The following is a 20,676-nucleotide window of genomic DNA, read 5'->3' as shown; positions in this document are numbered from 1 at the left end:
GGGATCCCCACCTGCTGTCACTAAGAAACAGGGTCATCCCCATAGCCGTGCTCAGGACAAGTGGCTCTTGGGTGGCTTAAAAGCGCTGCTGTTGCGCTCCTGACCCTCTGGGCCCCTTTACTGGACACTCCAGCCCTGCCACCCCCAGGACACACAGACTCAGGCCCCCGACTCACCTCCTGCTTAACTTTCTGCAGTTCCAGCACCAGCTGGTCCACCTCATGTCTGGTGTCTACAAGCTGCTCTGTCTTATCCTCCCTGCAGAGGCAGTAAGGAGAAAGAGTGTGGGAGGCAGCTTCCTCAACAAGCAGCCCTGGGAGCAGGCTGCCACTTCCTAAGACCAGTAGGAAAAGGAAAGGACCCAGGATTTGGGCGGTGGGGAGGCGATCTGCTTATGGGGCCTGCAAAAATGTTACCGACTCAAAATTCTTTTCTTTTCATAAGTTTGCAACACCGGCCCTTAAACTATGTCCATCCGCCACTCAGGTCTCCCTCCAAGTGTGTGGGGCAGGTAAGGAGACCCCAGCGGCAGCTGTGCCACTCCACAGCCAGGCTCCACAGGTGACATCCATCAGCTGCAGGAAACTGGGAGAACAGGCTCACCAGATTGGAGGGAAGGAGGGGCACCTCCTCCCTCCAGCCAAGAAAACACATCAGGTGTGGTGGTCCCGGCCCCAAGCTGGAGCTGAGCATGGACTGGAGGCTGCTTCGGTGGACAACTCGCACTGTCTGGACTGGAGGAAACCCTGAAGACCAGGAAGAACCCCTGCCCTCATCCCCGTGCGGGCCTCGGAAGGGGAGGCAGCTAGTCCGAGGCCAAAGAGTAAGCTCACGGCAGACCCCAGCTGACTCCGGGGCGCACGTCAGAGCTGTGCCATTGGCAGCACCACACATGTGAGTCGATGCCACACCAGAAACATGTCTGCAACACACACAAAGATAGGAGAAGCAGCCGGGGACTCACAGCTCCTGCCTGACACGCCGCAGCCTGGCCTTGGTGTCGGCCAGCTCCACGGCCAGGTGCTGCTTGTCTTCGCTGGAGAGACTGCTGGTGGGGCTGGGAGTGGAGTCAGCGCTGGAGGACTTGACAGGGCTGGGTGGATGCTGTGCCTGCAGGTAGTCCCGTTCCTGAGTGAGGTCCACAATCAGCTGCAGCCGGGCAGAGAGGGGGATGGAGGAGAACAAACGGGGTTAACCAGCACAACGCCTGAGCTTGAACAGGGTGAAGAAACTGCCAAAAGACAGATATTTCAGCGGAGACTAAGAAACGAGGAGGAAGGTGGGAGGAGGCTGGCATAGGTTTTGAAAAGAGGTGAAATATTTAGTGAAACAAAAGGGAGTGTACAAAGGAGGAGGGCCCCAAGCTCCACGTCCTGATTCCCTGTATCCTCCCACAGGCCCAAGGTGACCATGCACTGCAGGGGCCATAACCAGGGAAAGCACACACGTCCCACCCCCACCAGAACCTCAGCAGCAGGACCGAGGCGTCTAGGCTGAAGACGAAGGGAGAGGAGATGAAGGGGCCTGAGCCCCTTCCCAGGCTGACTGAGCTGCCAACCTGCGGACGCACCTCGGTGCACTCGTCCCGCTGGTCGATGAGCCTCCGCAGGTGGAGCACCATGCTCCTCGAGAGGGCCTCCAGCTCCTCCGGAGCCACGTCGGGCAGCTCCAGCCACTGCAGGTCAAACACGTTCTCTTGGTTGTGAGTCACCTGTGGGCACACATGGCAGGGTACTGCAGGGGCGGCAGAGACGGGCGCCCACTTCCCTCACACTGCAAACAGCATCTCCTTCCAATCAACCTTACTAATCCCTCAGTGACAAATTTACTGCGGCCAGCAAAAGGGTGCCCTACGCAAGTGCGGCCAAACCCTTCAGCAGAGCCCTGCTCATACAAACCACTTCTGCTTTCAGAACTGGGTCAAAGAGGATGCTGATTTTCAAGGGGACCAGAAAGCACGCCTTACAATTATTTCCCTATAGGGTCCTGGGATAAGATATCTTCACTGGAGCTACATCAATGTAGAATACAAAGAAGGAAAGCTTCGGGGTGAGAGAGTGAGGAAAGGGACTGTATGTTACTTCTTAAAATCTATGCGAACAGAGCAAAAATATTAATCTTATGTCACAATGTTGTGTACAAAGCAATCTTGGGTTGTTTTCTGGAACTATTCATAATCAAACAATTTTCAGGGAAGGGTGCATCTCCTTCCCACGGGCCACCGAAGACAGCCTCTTTGTGCCCCTTTCCCTGGCCAGGGAGCGGAGATACACAGCTCTGTCTACGTGAAGCAGCCTCTCAACGCACACCCCCAGATCTGCCACAGGAGACAGGATCTATTTTGAGCTCTTCTCCTGTCAATTTTGGAAGAAAGATACCATAGTGCTCAGGCCTCAAAAGAGGAAAACAAAAAGAATGAAATCAGGAGTATCTACTCTGAAACACACCCAAAGAAGTCTTTATTCAATCAACAGAGGTAGAGAAAACAAAAAAAACTCAGCTTGAGCAACATAGTAAGACCCCATCTCTACAAAAACTTTAAAAATTAGCCGGGCGAGATGGCATGCACCTGTGGTCCCAGCTACTTGGGAGGCTGGGGCAGGAGGACCACTTGAGGCCAGGAGTTTGAGGTTGCAGTGAGCTATGATCACACCACTGCACTCCAGCCTGGGTGACAGGGAGAGACCCTGTCTCTTAAAAAAAGACAAACCCATAAGATAAAAAGCAGACAGAATCCTGTCAGCAAAGGCCCTTCAATTTCTCAAAATTTGAAAAGACACCACCTTCTTACCTCTCCCCACCTTAAAAGGCCAAGTTTGGACACAGGTGATCTGAGAATTACGAGAAATCGTATCCCATGATTCAGAGCACCCTAAGGGCACAGGATTGAGGCTGGTTCTAGGCCTGGTCCAGACCCAATGCTGGGGAAAGTCCTTGGACATCTCAGGGCCTCTGTAAAGGGTGGTGTGGCTGGGCTTCAGGGGCTCAGCCTGGCTGCACCAGAGCCACTTGCTGAGCTTTTATTGAAATGCTTATGCCCCCTCCTCCCCGAGTCTGATTCAGTGGGTCTCTCATGGAGCCCAGCACCCAAATTTTTAAAAAGCACCCAGGGAATTCTGAAGCCCAGGTGCAACCGCCCCAGCCAGCTGTGGAAGCTGGTAGGCCCAGCTACAGCTTCTCCCCAATATCAACCCAGGGAGTCCTGTGCTCAGCTGCCTCTGCCAATCACACACCAGCTCCTGTGCATGCAAATCTTCTTCATGCATTTATCTCATCTGTCCAATGACACTGACTGCTGAACCCATATCCCCTAAAGTAATTAAAGCACACAATGCTTATTTTGAAAGGAGTGTGGAAGTGGAGGTCAGGAAAGTAAATTTCCACCTGGATACCGTCCCCCAGGGTGGCCTCCTCCTTAGCTGATACCACCTCTGCCAACATCAACGGCAAAGGGCCGGGAAGGTCAGGCCTCAAAGGCCAGGGGCTCCTCCTCCTCCACTCCGCTGAAGCTCAGTGCAGAGCCCTCCCAACCCCTCGCTAGGGGGCCTGAGTTGGGGCTGGGCCAAGTCTCCCAAGGCGGTCTTTCTGGGACTCGCTGGTTTTGATTCCCAAGTGGTGTCAGCTTGTCTCTGCCATGTCACTGACAGAAGCAGAGAATCTCTCTATTCTATACAGATCAACCGTTCAAAGCAGGGTGACATTTGCCAGAATACAATTTCAGGGCCTGTAAATCAAATTCTGAGCCTCAACCACTTGACAGCTCTTAAAAATAGTCTGAGTCCATATTAGGCAAAAAGAAGGAGACAAAAGACGACTTGATTGAGGTGTTTTTTTTTTTAATTTTTATTTTTACCCTCATTTTATTTTAGCTGGCTGATTGATGGCTATCTTTCCAAATAGAATCAATGTGTCTGTGGTGTCTGAAACCTAAGATTAGCAAAATCATAATGAGTGATGTATTCTTTAAACGTTTCCACTCATAGAGAAGTTTTGCCTCCCGGCTACCACGGGAGCAGCAGTCCCCGGCTGAGCCCTCCACGAGGCCACGCACCTACCTCCTGGATATGGGCCACGATGCCAGCCTGGGTCTCAATGTCCAGCTGTTTGATTCTTTCAATGAACTCCTCTTTCCTCTCACACTGCAGAGGGTTACATGTGTTAATGGAAGCACTGTTCGAGTGAGGGCGAAGCTGAGTCCACCACGGCCACAGAACGACAGTTTCAAAAGGAACCACCCACCCCGGGCTCCTCCTCCATAACTAAGAACGATCTTGTCCTCCTACCAGCCTTACAGTGATGTGTCTCTAGTGGTTGCCAGGACCACCCACACCAGAATCACCTGGGGAGCTTGTTCTTAAAACTCCCATCCGTAAGCCCCCACCCAGATTGAAAAGACCAGGGTGGAACAACGCGTCATTTTAAACAAGCTCTCCAGGTGATTCTTAAATACGTAAAGACAGGGAACACCTGGTTTAGGCCAGGGGGGCAGCAAACTTCATGTGTAAAAAGCCAGATCGTAAATATTTTAGACTCTGGTAAATATTTTAGACTCTGTGGGCCATTTGGCCTCTGTCACAACTACTCAGCTCTGTCGTTGTAGTGGGAAACCAGCCACAGACAATATGTAAAGGCGGGCATGAGGCTGTGTTCCAATAAAACTTTATTTGAGAGAGGGTCTCGCTGTCACCCAGGCTGGAGTGCAGTGGCATGATCATGGCTCACTGCAGCCTCAAACTCCTGCACTCAAGTGATCCTCTCGCCTCAGCCTCCCAAGTAGCCGGGACTACAGGCATGCGCCACCACATCCAGCTAATGTTTTCTATTTTTTGTAAAGACGAGATCTCACTATGTTGCCCAGGCTGGTCTTGAACTCCCGACCTCAAGCGATCCTCCCCCACCTCAGCCTCCCAAAGTGCTGAGATTACAGGCATGAGCCACTGCACTCGGCCCAATAAAACTTTATTTACAAATATAGGCAGCAAGTCAGATCTGGCCCACAAGCTGTAGTTTGCAGATCCTTGTTCTAGTGGTTCCTACACTGGGGATGATTTGCTAATGGTACCCTGGCCTGAGAGATCCCCATCTCGCCTCCTGCCCCAGGTGCCCTGGTACTAGAAACAGCTGCCACGTAAAACAATGGCCACTCTCTTCCAGGAACCCAGCGGCCTTCCGTTATATTGGACTGAAAGCAGCATCCTCCCACCTAAGCTAAGGGCTCGTTCAAGTCCCGCAAACCCAGTGTGAGATGGCTGGGGTAGGTCCCTCTGCTGCAGCCATGCCCAATCCCTACCTGGACGGCACAGCCCAGCACCAGCAGCAGCACCTTCTTGATTTCCTCCATGCTCTTCCCTAGATCAAGAGAGCAACACATTTAACTCAGCTCAACTGCTGATATAATCTCAGTGACATGTTTACTGTAAGGAAAAAAAATCAGATAAACAAACAAAAAAATCATCTCTCTACTCTGTGACATTCACTTAGGTATACACACTCCATCGATCTTCCATGTGTGGCTTTATTTACTTTTTATTTTATTTTGAGACAGGGTCTCACTCTGTCACCCAGGCTGGAGTACAGTGGCAGGCCCACAGCTCACTGCAGCCTTGACCTCCCAAGGCTCAAGTGATCCTCTCACCTCAGCCTCCCTAGTAGCTGGGACTATAGACACATACCACCATGCCCAGCTAATTTTTGTATTTTTTGAAGAGATGGGTTTTTGCCATGCTGCCCAGGCTGGTCTCAAACTCTTGGACTCAAGTGATGCACCCACCTCAGCCTCCCAGGGTGCTGGAATTATAGGTGTGAGCCACCATACCCAGCCTTATTTACTTTTTAAACCAAATGAGAATTCTGTACATAACTATTTGAGGCCCCATTCCATTCAAATATGTCATAAATATCTCCCCATGATAATTAACAAACCATAACGTCAGCATCCCTTTTTAGCACATCAGGTAAGCAAAGTACACAATGGGAGAGAACAACTCCCATAGGAAATACTGAGTCGACGCTAAAATAAGGCTGTATACAACCTTCCCCTTTTTATTATGCAAAATTCCAAACAGACAGGGGAGGACAGTATCATGAACCTCCACAATACACTCAGCCTCACATTATCAACATTCTGCACCTCTCACTCTACCTGCCTCCTCCTTCCCCCTTTTAAGTTTGTTTGGCTGGAGTATTCTAAAGTGAATTCCGTAAGATAACATAAAGCCATCCCTTTTTTTTTTTTTTGGATACAGGTTCCCACTCTATTGCCCAGGTTGGAGTGTAGTGGTGCAATCAGCTCGCTGCAGCTTCCACCTCCTGGGTTCAAGTGATCCTTCCACCTCAGCCTCCCAAGTAGCTGAGACCACAGGTGCACACCACCACACCTTGCTAACTTTTGTATTTTTTGTAGACGGGGTCTCATGATATTGCCCAGGTTGGTCTTGAACTCCTGGGCTCAAGTGATCCTCCCGCCTCAGCCTTCCAAAGTGTTGGGATCAGAGGTGTGAGCCACCGTACCTTTTTGATGGTTGCATACTTGCTTTGTAAATCAAGGCCACTAACTTATTTAACCAATCCCCTTCCAGAGGTTCAATTATATATATATATATATATGTATATGTGTGTGTGTGTGTGTGTGTGTGTGTATATATATATATATATTTTTTTTTTTTTTTTTTTTTTTTTTTTGAGACAGAGTCTCACTCTGTCACCCAGGCTGGAGTGCAGTGGCACAATTTTGGCTCACTTCCACCTCCGTCTCCTGGGTTCAAGCGATTATCCTGCCTCAGCCTCCTGAGGAGCTGGGATTACAGGCACTCGCCACCATGCTCTGCTATTTTTGTATTTTTAGTAGGGATGGGGTTTCACCATGTTGGCCAGGCTGGTCTTGAACTCCTGACCTCGTGATCTGCTCGCCTCGGCCTCCCAAAGTGCTGGGATTACAGACGTGAGCTGCCGTGCCTGGCCTTAAAATATTTCAATCTAAACAATGTTATAAAGAATATCATGGTAGCTAATTCTTTATGCATTCCCTTTTTAAGCTTTTCATATTGACAAACTGCCCTGAAGACAGGCTCTGCCATTTCACCCTGGGAAATATGTGGTGATCCCCACTTTCCTGTCCTTGACCAAAATTTAACCTACCACTCTTTCCCAACTTTGTCAATCAGGCCAAAAATCCTATTTCGTCATCTAGGCTGTGTCTCTTTGATTGTGCTTGGGGCTGAATACATCTTCACCTGTTTATCTATCTCAAACACTTAAACAGCATTAGAACACCTGGGCCTAGACGATGGGCTTGGTCACCCAGGAACTGTGTGTCCCAGACAAGCCATACTCTGTCTCCAAGCCTCAGTTTCCACATCTATAAAATGGCCTGGGTAATGTGCAGGGTTCCCTTTCAGGTTTAAAAAAAAAAAAACAAAACTATGTGTTCTGTCTTTTTATTTATATCCTATTGTATTTGAGGAAGAAAGGACATGCCAGAAATAGCTTTCTTCTCTTAAAAGACTTAACCAACTCACACACTGCTATAGCGGCTCAAAGTGTCAAAGACTGCTGGGATGAAGAAACCAAACCGCCATCCGGAGAACCAATGCTGCGGTTCATTTCAGATCCCTGGGTATAAGCAGTGAGTGAATATGCGACCTCCTCCTAAGACCCCTCAACTGAGAAATAGCTAAAATTGGCTTTCCTTGAGATAATGACATCATTGTTAAGCCTCAGAACTGGGAACTGGGGGTTCACTGAACCAGAAACACACCCCGCCCCCCAGCCTGAAGGCAGGGCAGGGAGAGACTGGTGGGCTGGACCACAGGGTCTAAATCTTCTAAGGTTAAATCCTTCTTTTGCTAGTAAGTTTAGAAATTCGTCAATATTTGAAATGGAAAAATTCTCAAAGTCTTAGTATTTTTTTTTTTACTTGAGATCTTTTATTTGGCCCAAGACACTCTAATCCATAGAATAAATATCACCACAGTGACTCACTTCCCTATTAACATGGAGCTATTCATCAGCCACTTAATTTTAGTATCGATAAAGAGAAAAGGGGCTGGGCATGGTGGCTCATGCCTGTAATCCCATCACTTTGGGAGGCCGTGGTGGGAGGATCACTTGAGGTCAGGAGTTCGAGACCAGCCTGGCCAACATGGTGAAACCTCGACTCTACTAAAGGTACAAAAATTAGCCGGGCATGGTGGCACGCATCTGTAATCCCAGCTACTTGGGAGGTTGAGGCAGGAGAATCACTTGAACCCAGGAGGCGGAGGCTGCAGTGAGCTGAAATCACTCCACTGCACTCCAGCCTGGGCGACAAAGGAAGACTGTCTCAAAAAAAGAGAGAGAAAAGGGAATGCCCACATGAGTGCTAACAAAGCCTCCAATCAGTCTTTCTGACAGTGCTTGCCGGCTAAGCCCAAGTCACCCACCTCCCCCTTTCCCTTTTGTCGGCCCACAGATCACTGGCAAGTGCTCATCGCATGCCCATGCTGGATATAAGAGGCACAGATCCTTCCCAGCCGTTACTGGCTTGTCTTCCTACAGTGAGACTCACTTTTTGAAATGCCACTCACCTGATACTGTACCCACCAGAGGAGATGACACACTAAGAAAGCACTTAAGGGCCTGAGATCAGCCTAAACAGAAGTCAGAGTCTGCACAGAAAATCTTTATGTACTCTATTCACAGCAAAGGCCCCAAAGAAACTAATTACATCACACTGTAGAATCATTTAGACAACTCTGGTGATCCATTTCCCCAGCCCAAAGCAGATTACAACAGCAAATTAAAAGGGAGGAAAGTGCTGGAGAGGCTCACTGATGGTGTTCTGAGAGCAAGGAAGAGACCAGAAACCTTGCACACACACCAGAGGGCTCAAAACTACACTCTGAGGCCGGGTAAGTGGCCCACACCTGTAATCCTAGCACTGTGGGAGGCTGAGGCAGGAGGATCGCTTACATTCAGGAGTTCAAGACCAGCCTGGGCAACATAGGGAGCCATCATCCTTGTTTTTTTTTTTTTTCTGAGATGGAGTCTCGCTCTGTTGCCAGGCTGGAGTGCAGTGGCTCGATCTTAGCTCACTGCAACTTCTGCCTCCCGGGTTCAGGCAATTCTCCTGCCTCAGCCTCCCAAGTAGCTGGGACTACAGGCGTGCACCACCACTCCCAGCTAATTTTTGTATTTTTAGTAGAGATGGGGTTTCACCATTTTGACCAGGATGGTCTTGATCTCTTGACCTTGTGATCTGCCCGTCTCAGCCTCCCAAAGTGCTGGGATTACAGGCGTGAGCCACTTGTGCCGAGTCTTTTTTTTTTTTTTGAGATGGAGTCGCGCTCTGTCACCCAGGCTAAAGTGCAGTGGTGCAAGCTCAGCTCACTGCAACCTCTGCCTCGTAGGTTCAAGCGATTCTCCAGCCTCAGCCTCCCGAGTAGCTGGGATTACAGGTGCACGCCACCATGCCCAGCTAATTTTTGTATTTTCATTAGAGATGGGGTTTTGCCATGTTGGCCAGGCTTGTCTCGAACTCCTGACCTCAAGTGATCTGCTTGCCTTGGCCTCCCAAAGTGCTGGGATTACAGATGTGAGCCACTGCACCCAGCCAAGACCCTATCTCTATTTAAAAAAAAAAAAAAAATTAGCTTGGCCTGGTGGTGCACTATTTGGGAGGCTGAGGTAGGAGGATCGCCTGAGCCTGGGAGGGTGAAGCTGCAGTGAGCTTTGATTGTGCCACTGCACTCTAGCCTGGGCGACAGAGCAAGAACCTGTCTCCAAAACAAACAAATAAAAAACACCGCAGAAACAAACAACACTCCGAAGCTGTTCGGTGACAGAGCAAAGGGTTCTACTCCCTCAGCACCCTGCAATCACACACGATGACAACCCTGAGTTCATTCATTCCCTCATTCATCCCAACACCCATCAGACATCAAGAAAACACTCAATCTGACCCACAGCACAGGTTAGAAGAGTATGGATTCCTGTTTGCTAAGGTTTGTAACAGGAGGGAAAAAGGCTTTAAAGGTAGAGAATTAAGTTTAGAAAAATATTCATGAAAAATATAAACTCTTTGGTGATGAACAGGTTACTAAGAAATTCACCTCTGCCCTCATTCAAATGAAGCAGAGCGATGCTTGCTCTCACCAGGCTGAGTGAATAGAAACATTTGCTTATAACAAATGCATCCTGTGATCCCCACCCCTACAGATTCCTACAAAATTTTTTTTTAAAAAGCACCCAGGGCGGGGAGCAGAAGTTTCCTCATTTCTCATGAGAAGCCAATGCCCAATTTCTTTCAGGATTTCAGTCGTAAGAAAAACCGCTATTTCCATAAATCTACCAGATTGTGGGTTTTGAATAGTTTCAAAACAAAGCAGAAGATTCCCTCCTGGGTCCTTGCCAGTAGGACTGGCTCAGTGACACAGTCAAGCAGGCCAAGATCAAACAAACCTACAGACAGCTCCCTGCCAAGTACCTACTATGTGCTGGGAGCCGAACCAGCAATCTGAAAGCTGATAAATGCTACGGGAACCTGGGAAAGGAACTTCTAATTTGCAGCAAGACCCAGGGCAAGGACTCTGAAGGGAATAACCTTTGAGCTGAGTTCCACAGATAAAGAGGAGACGGACTTATCAGGTAGGCAAGTGTGGGCCTTCCAGGCCCAGGGAACAGCATGTGCGAAGGCCAAGAGGTAAGAGAGCATGCTGCTTGTCAAAGTATAAGTGCTTTATGGTTACACTTACTCAAGCTGCTGTTCAGAGGGAGAAACGGGGGCAGGTTATAAAACGACGTGGATTTCTACACCAAAAAAGTCAAAAGCAACCACTGGGGGCGGGGATCGAGAAACATCAGACCGGACACACTCCATACTTACCACAATTACACTGTCGAGAATAGGAGAACCCCCGGGGGAATCCCAGGACGGCCTGAGTCAATAGCTGAGTCTAAGAAAAACCTTACCTTACTACCTGCTTCCTGGAGTCTTGACACAAAGAAATTCACCCCAGCCTTTCTTAGCAGAAATGCAATGCAGGCAGGCCAACATAAGCTATATAGAAAGCTGCAGGTGTTAACAGTCATAAGCTTCCAAAACAGAAGGGAAACTGCCTGACAGCACACATTTCTAAGGGCAGAGGTGAGGATAGAAAAGTAGTTGCATGCAAACTATCGCAAGGACAAAAAAGCAAACACCGCATGTTCTCACTCATAGGTGGGAATTGAACAATGAGAACACATGGACACAGGAAGGGGAACATCACACACCCGAGACTGTTGTGGGGTGGGGGAAGGGGGGAGGGACAGCATTAGGAGATATACCTAATGCTAAATGACGAGTTAATGGGTGCGGCACACCAACATGGCACATGTATACATATGTAACAAATCTGCACATTGTGCACATGTACCCTAAAACTTGAAGTATAGTAAAAAAAAAAAGTAGTTGCACAATTAAAATACACCATCCTCTAAAATGTGCATTATATCAAGGTTTTTTTTTTTTTGAAACGGAGTCTCGCTCTGTCGCCCAGGCTGGAGTGCAGTGGCGCAATCTCGGCTCACTGCAAGCTCCACCTCCTGGGTTCACACCATTCTCCTGCCTCAACCTCCCGAGTAGCTGGGACTACAGGCACCCGCACCACGCCCGGCTAATTTTTTGTATTTTTAGTAGAGACGGGGTTTCACCGTGGTCTCGTATATCAAGGTTTGAAAATTCCCCAACTTGCTAGCTCTGAGTCCATGGCAGACATGATTAGTCAATCACAGCACTTTCTGACTTAGGGTGGAACTAGGCCTCAGAATCCTTCTGAACACAGCACTCCACAGACTACCAGTTAATGGAAGTTAACACATGGAACAAAACCTATCTTCCTTCCATGACTGGTACATAATGTGTAGAGTCCTTTTTGACTCCACTCTTCGGTTCTTTAAGATGTAGCTATGCACATGTTCAGAAGACACTTTTTTGTTTGGAGACAGAGTCTCGCTCTGTCACCCAGGTTGGAGTGCAGTGGCACAATCTCGGCTCACTGCAGGCTCCACCTCCCGGGTTCAAGCGATTCTCCTGCCTCAGCCTCCCAAGTAGCTGGGACTACAGGCACCCACTACCACGCCTGGCTAATTTTTGTATTTTTTAGTAGAGACAGGGTTTCACCATGTTGGCCAGGCCAGTCTCGAGCTCCTGATCTCAAGTGATTGATTCATCCGTCTCGGCCTCCCAAAGTGCTGGGATTACAGGTATGAGCCACCATGCCCAGACAGAAGACACTTTCTGATTTCTGGATACAGGAACTAAATCTTGTTGTGTATAAACAATGACAGAGGCGTGAAGCTGGGCATTTAAGCAATGGCAGGCAAGCATCCCTTTCCAAGAGGGAGCCCTTCCTGCCCCAAACTGCACACTCTCTGCCCTTGCTGGGGTCAAAGGCACAGTGATGCCTCTCCACAGATGAACAGGGCTCAGAGATAAAGCAGTGAAACTGATTCCTCTGTCTTGCTAACTCAGCTCCCCACAACCACAGAGGCCCAGGACCTGCAAATCACCAGCCAGGCTCAGGGTTTAATCCTCACAACTGGACTGACCATATTCCATAGAGTAATTCTGCCCTTCCCTTCTATAGACCACCATTACTGCACCTTAATATACGGCATGCTACCACGTGACTTAATTCCGAAAGCAATCCCCCGAAGACGGCATGATGACTAGAAGGACGCAGCTCAGAAAGACTGAGTCACAGAACTAAGATCTGTTCCCGGGGACACCACCACCTACCATCTCCTAACTTATTTATGTTTCCTTCCAAAGCAGGGAGCTATGTGATTTCGCGTCTGATCCCAGTGGTCCCATGCAGGTTATTTAACCAGCGTTTGCTGACTGAGTGAGGTTAACTGTTAGCATCAAGTACCTGGGTTAGAACCGCAAAGAGAGCAGTTTCAGTTTCTCTCTTCTACGGCACATATGTGTGCTTACTCATTCTACATTCTCTTCTCTTCTGGCTTATATGCTGGTGTGAATCACTAACTGCTTTCCCTGGTTTTGTACTTAAAAACCAGTTATTTCATAAGGATGCTCACGAGGCTGTCACAGTGATTTGAAAACAGCAGTGCACTGAACATGACCCTGTTGTCTCTCCTCAGTACACAGGCACACCCCAACACTCACTCACATGGGCACGGCTCTGAGGGCCCTCCTGAGGGCTCAGCTTACAACGAGAAGAGCTGTTTATTATTATTTTAACAGTTGGGGTACTTCCCAGGCACTGCCAAGGAATACTCGAGGTGGAGAGTTCCCCGTGGGTGGGCACATGGGGATGCTCCATCATATGTGTCCCCACCCGTGGGGAAGAAGGCAGGCACCTCTACGCACGGGCTCATTCTTGGGAGCGGCCCCTGTGGAATCCTCATGTCACCACATGCCCCCACCCCCCGGCATTAACATAACCAGGCACACACATTTATCAGACGTGGACTCTGGCAGGCACTAAGCTGCATGCCTGTGTGGAATGGTGCAGGAGCCTCCCGGGGGCACTCTGACTAGTGGCCTTTTACCCTAGTGTCTCTCTGCTGCCCGTGTCAAGTCAGTCCCACCCCCACAGATACCCCAGCACCACCATGCACAACAGACGACAGCTGCCCCCAGGTCATGTAGAACACTCTGAAATATCAGCCCCTCGGAGCACCCTCACCCCAAAAATGACCTCCCGCCCCACCTGCCTGCCACGGCTGCAGAAGCTGAGAGTGAATTCATTTCCCAGCACCAAACAACTGAAGACCAGAAAAGCAGAATCAGCCACAAGCCTGCAGCTTGAGATCCGAGTTTGCCCTGGGAGGGGCGAGGAGCTAGGGCAGGCAGGGGATGCTCTGGGAAAGGGTCCCTCCCAACCGCCAGGCGGAAAACTCAAACATAAAGACCTTTGACAAATAGCATCTCTTCCCTCCTCCGCAGACGGCGGTGGCCACAGAGAGTAGGGCTGCTGTAAGCCATGGTGTGGCTGTTGCAGCCAGCGGCGCGTTCTCTGTGTGCCTGGGCCATCGCTAAGAAGTTTACTAACAAAGTCTGGTCTCCAGGCAGATCCGCGGGTGCTCGGAGTCCAGCGTGTGGGCCGCGCTGTGACGCTTGGCTGGGCTTGGTGTCAGCCAAACTCTGCACCTTCCTAGGAAAGGAAAGCCTCGGCTCCCAGCTCAAGTGCCCCAGCACCGCACATTGACTGGAGACCTCATTTCCGGATCCAACAAGCAGCACAGAAGCAAAGAAGCAGGATAGAAACGGGGTAGTTTAAAACAGCATTTGGTTGCTTTTCTGAACCTTCTCTCTCAAGGATGAAAGAGGAAAGTTTAAAACAATCAAAATGCCTGCAAGATTAGCTTTTTCTTATTTCTTCCCTCCCATTCAAAGGCCCAAAACTTTTTGCAAATATGAAAACTGTATATTACACACACACACACACACACACACACACACACACACACACACATATTATACACAGGATTAGAAAATTATGGCCAGGAGAAATAAAATAAAAACAACAGGGGTAGGGGAAAAGAACACAAGAATGGCTCATGAAGCCTAAGTGGCCGACCCTCAGCCTCCACACCACACGGTGAGCAGGCTTGGAGGCCAGGGGCAGGACTGGGAGGGCCGTAGGGCCAGGAAGACAGGGCTTGTGATTTTTAAAAGCACCATCTCCGCAGCAGGAGGACTGCTCCCCACAAGCCGGACTCTGAGCCTGTGCCTGGGTTGCCAGGGTGGAGGTCAGCAAGCCTCGGGCACACCCAGCCGTCACAAGTTCCCAGGGGCCTCCTGAAGGAAGGTAGGGCTGTGCCGTGTGGGCTACGAGAGAGAGGTTTCCATGGGATCTGAAAAGCACTCCAAGGACACACTGGCAGGAGAGCAAATCAATACTGAGAGGGTTAAATATTAAATTCCAAGGAGTTTCAGGAGGTCTGTTTCCTCTGGCCCATGAAACCTAAACCTCGGCTGTCACAGAAGGCCTCCTCCTTGCCCCAAGCTTGCTGCTCCTCATGAGACTCCCAGCAACTTGCACTCCCCTGAGCTCGTTCCACCTAGAACACCTTTCCTCGCTTTCTCTGTCCGTGGCTTGCCCAGATATTGCCTCCTCCAGGAAGCCTTCCTGGCCTGCCCAAGCAGAACTCATCAGCCCCCTTGCACTGGCTGTGAAGCACATTCTTGCACCATCTTCTGTCCTAGAATAAATGTCGTAGGACTCTGTCTTCCCTTCCTGCCTCAACCCAGACTGGGGGCTTCTGGAGCAGAGGCGGCCTGTTCATCTCACCAGCAGAGGGGAGCTAAAGGAGGTGCTTGGGCTGAGCTCCTTTTGTGAGCCTCTGGCTGAGGGGCGGGCAGCTAAGATGAGGAAAGATGAAAAGGTGCTCTAGTCTTTTATTTGGGGAGGTCAGAAGTCGGGCCTTCTGGCTTCCTCAGCTGGTGCAGTAGATAGAGCAGAGTCCTGCACTCAGCTGAGAAGGAAGGTTGGTCACAGCATTTTGTGTGCACAGAACCCTGTCTCTTCGGGGTGCTTCCTCTGCTGCTGGAATGCGCACCCTCTGTAACCATCATAAGAGAGAGAAAACACAGGACAGAGGGCCAGGCCACTGAACAGCAATTAATGAAACCCCAAGGCTCTTCTCAAAGGTTCCAGGGATATTCAGACAGGACCCTGTAGGGTGTGCATATGGAGTCACAGCTCCTCCAGGGCTCCCAGGAATCCTGCTTGGCATTTAGAATGTAAGAAACATCAGGGCAGACCGGTGACGGTAACCCTCTTGCTTGGAACCAGTGGCTGACTATCCACAAAAGTAACCATCTGTGCAATTTATGGTGTGAAATCCGTCTTGCACCTATGGGGACCTCCATGCTGTGTGCCTCTGAATGAGCTCCTCCGCTCTCTGGGCTGGGCTTCTGCACCTAAATGGCTTGTTCCCTTCCATCCTAAATGGCTTCAGTGGGATCGGCCATGTGTAAGTCTGGAAACCACTACTATACTTGGATACAAACCCTGGAAGAAAAAACAATGCTCTCTTCCAGCGCAACTGTCCTGTGATTCATCGCAGAAAGTAATTTGCTAACACCCTGGCTTCCCGTCAGACAAATCCAATCTTTATTTGTGCATGTGGCACAGTGACAGGCCTGGCTGCTGAGAAAGATGCTGAGAAGCCAGAGCTGGAGGGACCCCGGAGCCGGTCTAGCTCCATCCAGCATCCTCCCTCACTGCTCAGACAGCACAGACGTGAGCTCTTGCTTCTCACAGGCTTCTTGTAGAAAACACTCATCAGTAACCGCGGAAGATGTTTAATAGCTGTGCAGCTGGCAAGATGGTGAAGGCGGTTTTCAGGGAGTCATCTCAGGCCTAGGGGAGACAGACATGTGGTACTGGGCAGAGAATGAATCTCATTTGACCCTGACCACTGAAAACTGGACTTCTTATCTGTGAGAGCAAGTGGGTAACACCTGTCGGGGGCCCTAGCTTGACGGGGGAGAAAAGTGGAGAGAGGAAGAGAGAAAGGTGGGCCCCCTGCATGGATGCTGTATTTACTGAGCACCTACTACATGCCAGGCACTGATCTAGGCATTAGAATGCACTGACAACAACAACAAAAAACCCCAGGATTCCTGCTGTCATGAGAGCATGCACCCTAGCGGGGGAAAAATATGCAATGCCACAGAGGGGAAAAAATAAGTGAACAGTGTAGTCTATTCACAGGTGCCAAAAGGTATGGAGAAGGGAAAGCAGAGCAGAACAAAGAAGACGGGGCATGTGGCAGGAGAGACGGGTGGGGCCACACTGAACAGGGGCTCACAGGAGGTGTTTACACAGCTCGCTGGCAGAGGGACCGGCAGGTGCACAGGCCCTAGTGCCCAGAGCGGGCTGCAAAGTGACAGTCAGCTGACCTGAGGAGTGGGCTGCTTGGGCTGCCATGCTGGGAGCAGACTGCAGGGGGCAGAGGTGAGGACACTGGCCTGGGGAGCAGCCAGGCGGAAGCAGGGTAGCTGGTTGTGGTGAGGAGAGCTCGGCTTCTGGGGGTGCACTGAGGGTAGACCCAGGATGCCAGGCGAAGGCGAAGACATGGGTAAGAGGGAAGGATAAGGATGGCTGAGGGGAAACAAAGCGAAGGGCGCTATACGGCACTCAGGCCCCAGAAGCCTGCACACTGCCTCACTATGGGGGCCGGCTCTTATAAGAGCCGTCATATAAAAGTGAGGGCGGGGTTCAAGCAGGGTCCAGCCAGAGCCCAGGCTGTGCTCGGAGACGCAGAGACTACAGCAGTGAGGAACCAGACAGACCCTCCCCTCCCCAGGCACGTGGGTGCAGCTGAGAGTGAGCTGCAAAACCACAGCACCATCAGAACAGAAATCCAGAGACGGTCCCGGGGCGGACACAGTGTAAGGGAGTGGGGAGTTTGGGCTGGGATGGGCAGACGCTGAGGAGTGATTTCAAATGCAATTTTCAGTATACGAAGTACTGTTTCATAGTTACTGCACTGTCCTTGACTTCCACCTAGGATAGGAAGAGTAAACACCCTTCCGTCTGATGGGTGTGGGGGGTTAAGTGAGACGTACAGAAAAACTGTTAAGTTGTGGTACCTCCCTTTTTTAGGTCAGAGAAAGGCGACAAATGCATAGACTCTGAGGGTCTTTTAGTATCACTGTGTTGGGGAACAGCGGGTGGACCAGATGCTCTGTTGGGATCTGGAATCTGGGAGCTTGTGATGCTATGTGCCCAAAACAGAAAAGTTACCCCAAACTATAAAACGTTATAAATAACAGTACAGTGTCAGCATCCATCAAAAAGAGTACAAAGCAAGCCCCTCACACACAAGGGGGACAGAGTTAGTTAAAAAGCACACAAACGCCCCACCCTGGGCAACCATACAAATGAAAAAAACACCAACTTTGTTCTTTGTTTAAAAAGAAACGAAAAAAGCTTCACACATCTATTTTTACAATTTAAAACTGAAAATGCTATTTCATAAATACATCTCTCTGCCCCCAGCACTGGTGTCTGCATCTTCCTGCTGGTGGATGTCCCCTGCCAGCCTCCTCTGCTCTCAGAGCACCCTGGAACCCCTGTCAAACCTACTCATCCATGCACCTAGCTCCCGGTCCCCCAGCCCTGACACGTTGCCTTCCGTGTGCAGCCTGCCGAGGCCACCGTCTAGCATGTCAGTCAGCGAGGCCCGGGGCCCTCTGAGCCCTCAGTGATGGGTAGGGTTATTCCCGTCCTTCACCTTCCCAGCCCTCACTGTCCAGTTTCTCCAAATCCGCCTTCAGAGCTGGGACCAGCTGATCCATGTGGGCTGATTATATACCATGGGGGCCCCAGGGACATTCAATTCACCTGTCAACAGTCTAAAACCAGCTTCCCCTTAACATTCTAAAAACTGAATTGTGGTTAGGGTTGTACAACTTTGTATATTTATGAAAAAAAATCACTGAATTATACACTTACAATGGGTGTATTTTACAGCATGCAAATGATACCTCAATAAAGCTGTTACAAAAAAATCAGCATCTACATCTTTACAGATGTTCCTGTTTGACAGCAGACCTGAGATGCGGACCTATGTTCTCTGCCCATGGACAATCTCTATGGTGTTAGGAGGGGCCTGATGGCAGCGGGGTAGAGAGGGCAGGCTTCCAGATGGCAGTGGAAGGGGAGACACCTGCAGGGATGAGAAGAGGGGGAGCACCAGCAGGAAGGTGGGCAAGCTATGCAGGTGACGTCGGAGCTAAAGGGAGGGGTGAGAAAAGGCAGGGAGAAGGATGTGTTTAATGTTAGGTTCAACCATATGCCATTTTTATAGGTCAAAAAAGGCTGGATATTGGCAATCGCCTACAGTTAAACCTCACCCATAGATGTCCATGTGTGACAGATGAAGAGGCTCAGGTTTGGGGGTGGACAGAGCAGGTTTCCAATCAGCCCCTCTGCTTACAGGCCAAGTGGTCAAGGGCATGGCACCCAAGCCCTCAGAGCCTCAGTTCTCTCCCTATAAACGGAAATGGGCGCAGCCACACCACAGAAGCACGTTTTCATTCCTTTAAATACAAATTTTAATTAATTAAAGATGGAGTCTTGCCTGTCGTCCAGGCTGGAGTGCAGTGGCACAATCACAGCTCACTGCAGCCTCGACCTCCTGGGCTTAAGCAATCCTCCTGCCTCAGCCTCCTAAAGTAGCTAGGACTATGAGCGCGTGTCACCATGCCCGGCTAACTTTTTTATTTTTTGTAGAGCTAGTGTCTCGCCACCACCTTAAGTCTTCCATTCCATTTGTAATGCACGTTCAGTGCCAAGTACAGGGTGGGCTTGCTAAGGATTGGCTGTCCCCCTCTCTTGCTCCTCCACTGTCTCCAGGGCAGACGGAACAACAGGACTAAGCTACTGCCAACCTCTACAGGCGTCACTCTCATCTCCTCCCATAACCAGCCCCAAATAAACTAGGAAGGTGGCAGAGTTCTGCTCAGCAAAACAGGCTCCACTTCCCTGAAGTTACCAGAAATCATGAGAGTCCCCCCTCCCTGGAGCCCAGGGCTGTGGCCAGCATGGACTGCATCTGGCGTCCCCGCCTTTCTCTGGGGGAGCCATGAAATAAAGCTGGAACACACATGGCCCCATGGCAGAGCTGGCAAGGGAGCAGAACCAAAGGCTCCCTGCTACTAACATGTGAAGTGGGGGAGGGCACTTGCTGCCAGGTGCCACCAGGAGGACCAGGGGTGGCCTCTGCAGGGTCTCCATGTAAGGCGGTGAGTGCCCACAGGCCAGAGCACTGAAGACTATCAGGGGTCCAGGGATGCTCTTCCTTCTGGCTCATGCAGAGAAAAGGTGGACACCTCAGCCAGCTGGAGCCCAGAAAGAGCGCCCCCACGGAACAAGGAAGCTGCTGCTGATGTTCTCAGGGTAGTGGCACTAAAAGAAGACTGCTCTCCCACCAGCTTTGTCCTTGGCTGGTTACTCAGTGAACTCTTCTAAAGTCTCAAGGCCACTAGCTACTGTCATACGGACAGGAGAGGGGATGGCCAGGCTGCAGTGAGACCAGGCTGAGGAGATGCCAACAGAGGGAAGCCTGAGTCCCTTTTGGAAACGTCTCTAATGTTTAGGATTCACGGTCTATTACCATCCTACAGGTGTGGCTTTTCCTGTGTTCCTTGACCCCTCACCTATTCCAGGAGGCCCCAGACCTAAGGTTCCAAAATGATGACAAGGTCTCCATCAGAACAAGGGAAGTCCTAGACAGCAAGTAAGTCTGTCCCTGGGGCCTGTGACTTCTGTCCATGAGCTATGGGTGCAGGTAAACACACACAGGTGAAAGGGATGCAAGGCATCACTCCATTTAATGCACCCAGGAAGTTATCTGACAGGCAGAGATTAAGTTCTGACTTTCTGTAAGATGCCAGGAGGACATTTAATTTGGTCTTTTTCATTTTATAATTAGAGATGAGGTCTCACTATGTCGCCCAGGCTGGTCTTAAACTCTTGGGCTCAAGCGATCCTCCTGCCTCGGCCTCCCAAAGTTTTGGGGTTATAGGAATGAGCCACTGCACTCGGCCTCACTGAGTCTTTCAAACTCACATTGAGCATCAGAGTCTGAGGGGACCTAGAACCCGTGCCTGCCAGGAGAGCTGAGTCCAGCAGGGAGACATAAGACAGATCAATAAGCTCCGTCACCAAGCATTAA

General features: G+C 50.2%; 1 protein-coding gene across 1 annotated transcript in view; it reads right to left on the bottom strand.

Moving 5' to 3' along the window:
* LOC100588242 (protein Daple) overlaps window positions 1-20,676 on the bottom strand; it is a 79,421-nt gene that overhangs the window by 41,436 nt on the left and 17,309 nt on the right. The window contains exons 7-11 of the mRNA XM_030802277.1: window positions 5,291-5,349; window positions 4,056-4,139; window positions 1,571-1,711; window positions 965-1,149; window positions 177-258 (exon numbers count right to left, since the gene is read on the bottom strand). Coding sequence (XP_030658137.1) covers window positions 177-258; window positions 965-1,149; window positions 1,571-1,711; window positions 4,056-4,139; window positions 5,291-5,349 — 551 coding nt within the window. The remainder of the gene's footprint in view (window positions 1-176; window positions 259-964; window positions 1,150-1,570; window positions 1,712-4,055; window positions 4,140-5,290; window positions 5,350-20,676) is intronic.

Source organism: Nomascus leucogenys, chromosome 22a, assembly GCF_006542625.1.
Source record: "Nomascus leucogenys isolate Asia chromosome 22a, Asia_NLE_v1, whole genome shotgun sequence".
NCBI classification, from domain to species: domain Eukaryota; kingdom Metazoa; phylum Chordata; class Mammalia; order Primates; family Hylobatidae; genus Nomascus; species Nomascus leucogenys.
The sequence above is the reverse complement of the archived record's forward strand: the minus strand, read 5'-3'. Positions and strand labels throughout refer to the sequence as shown.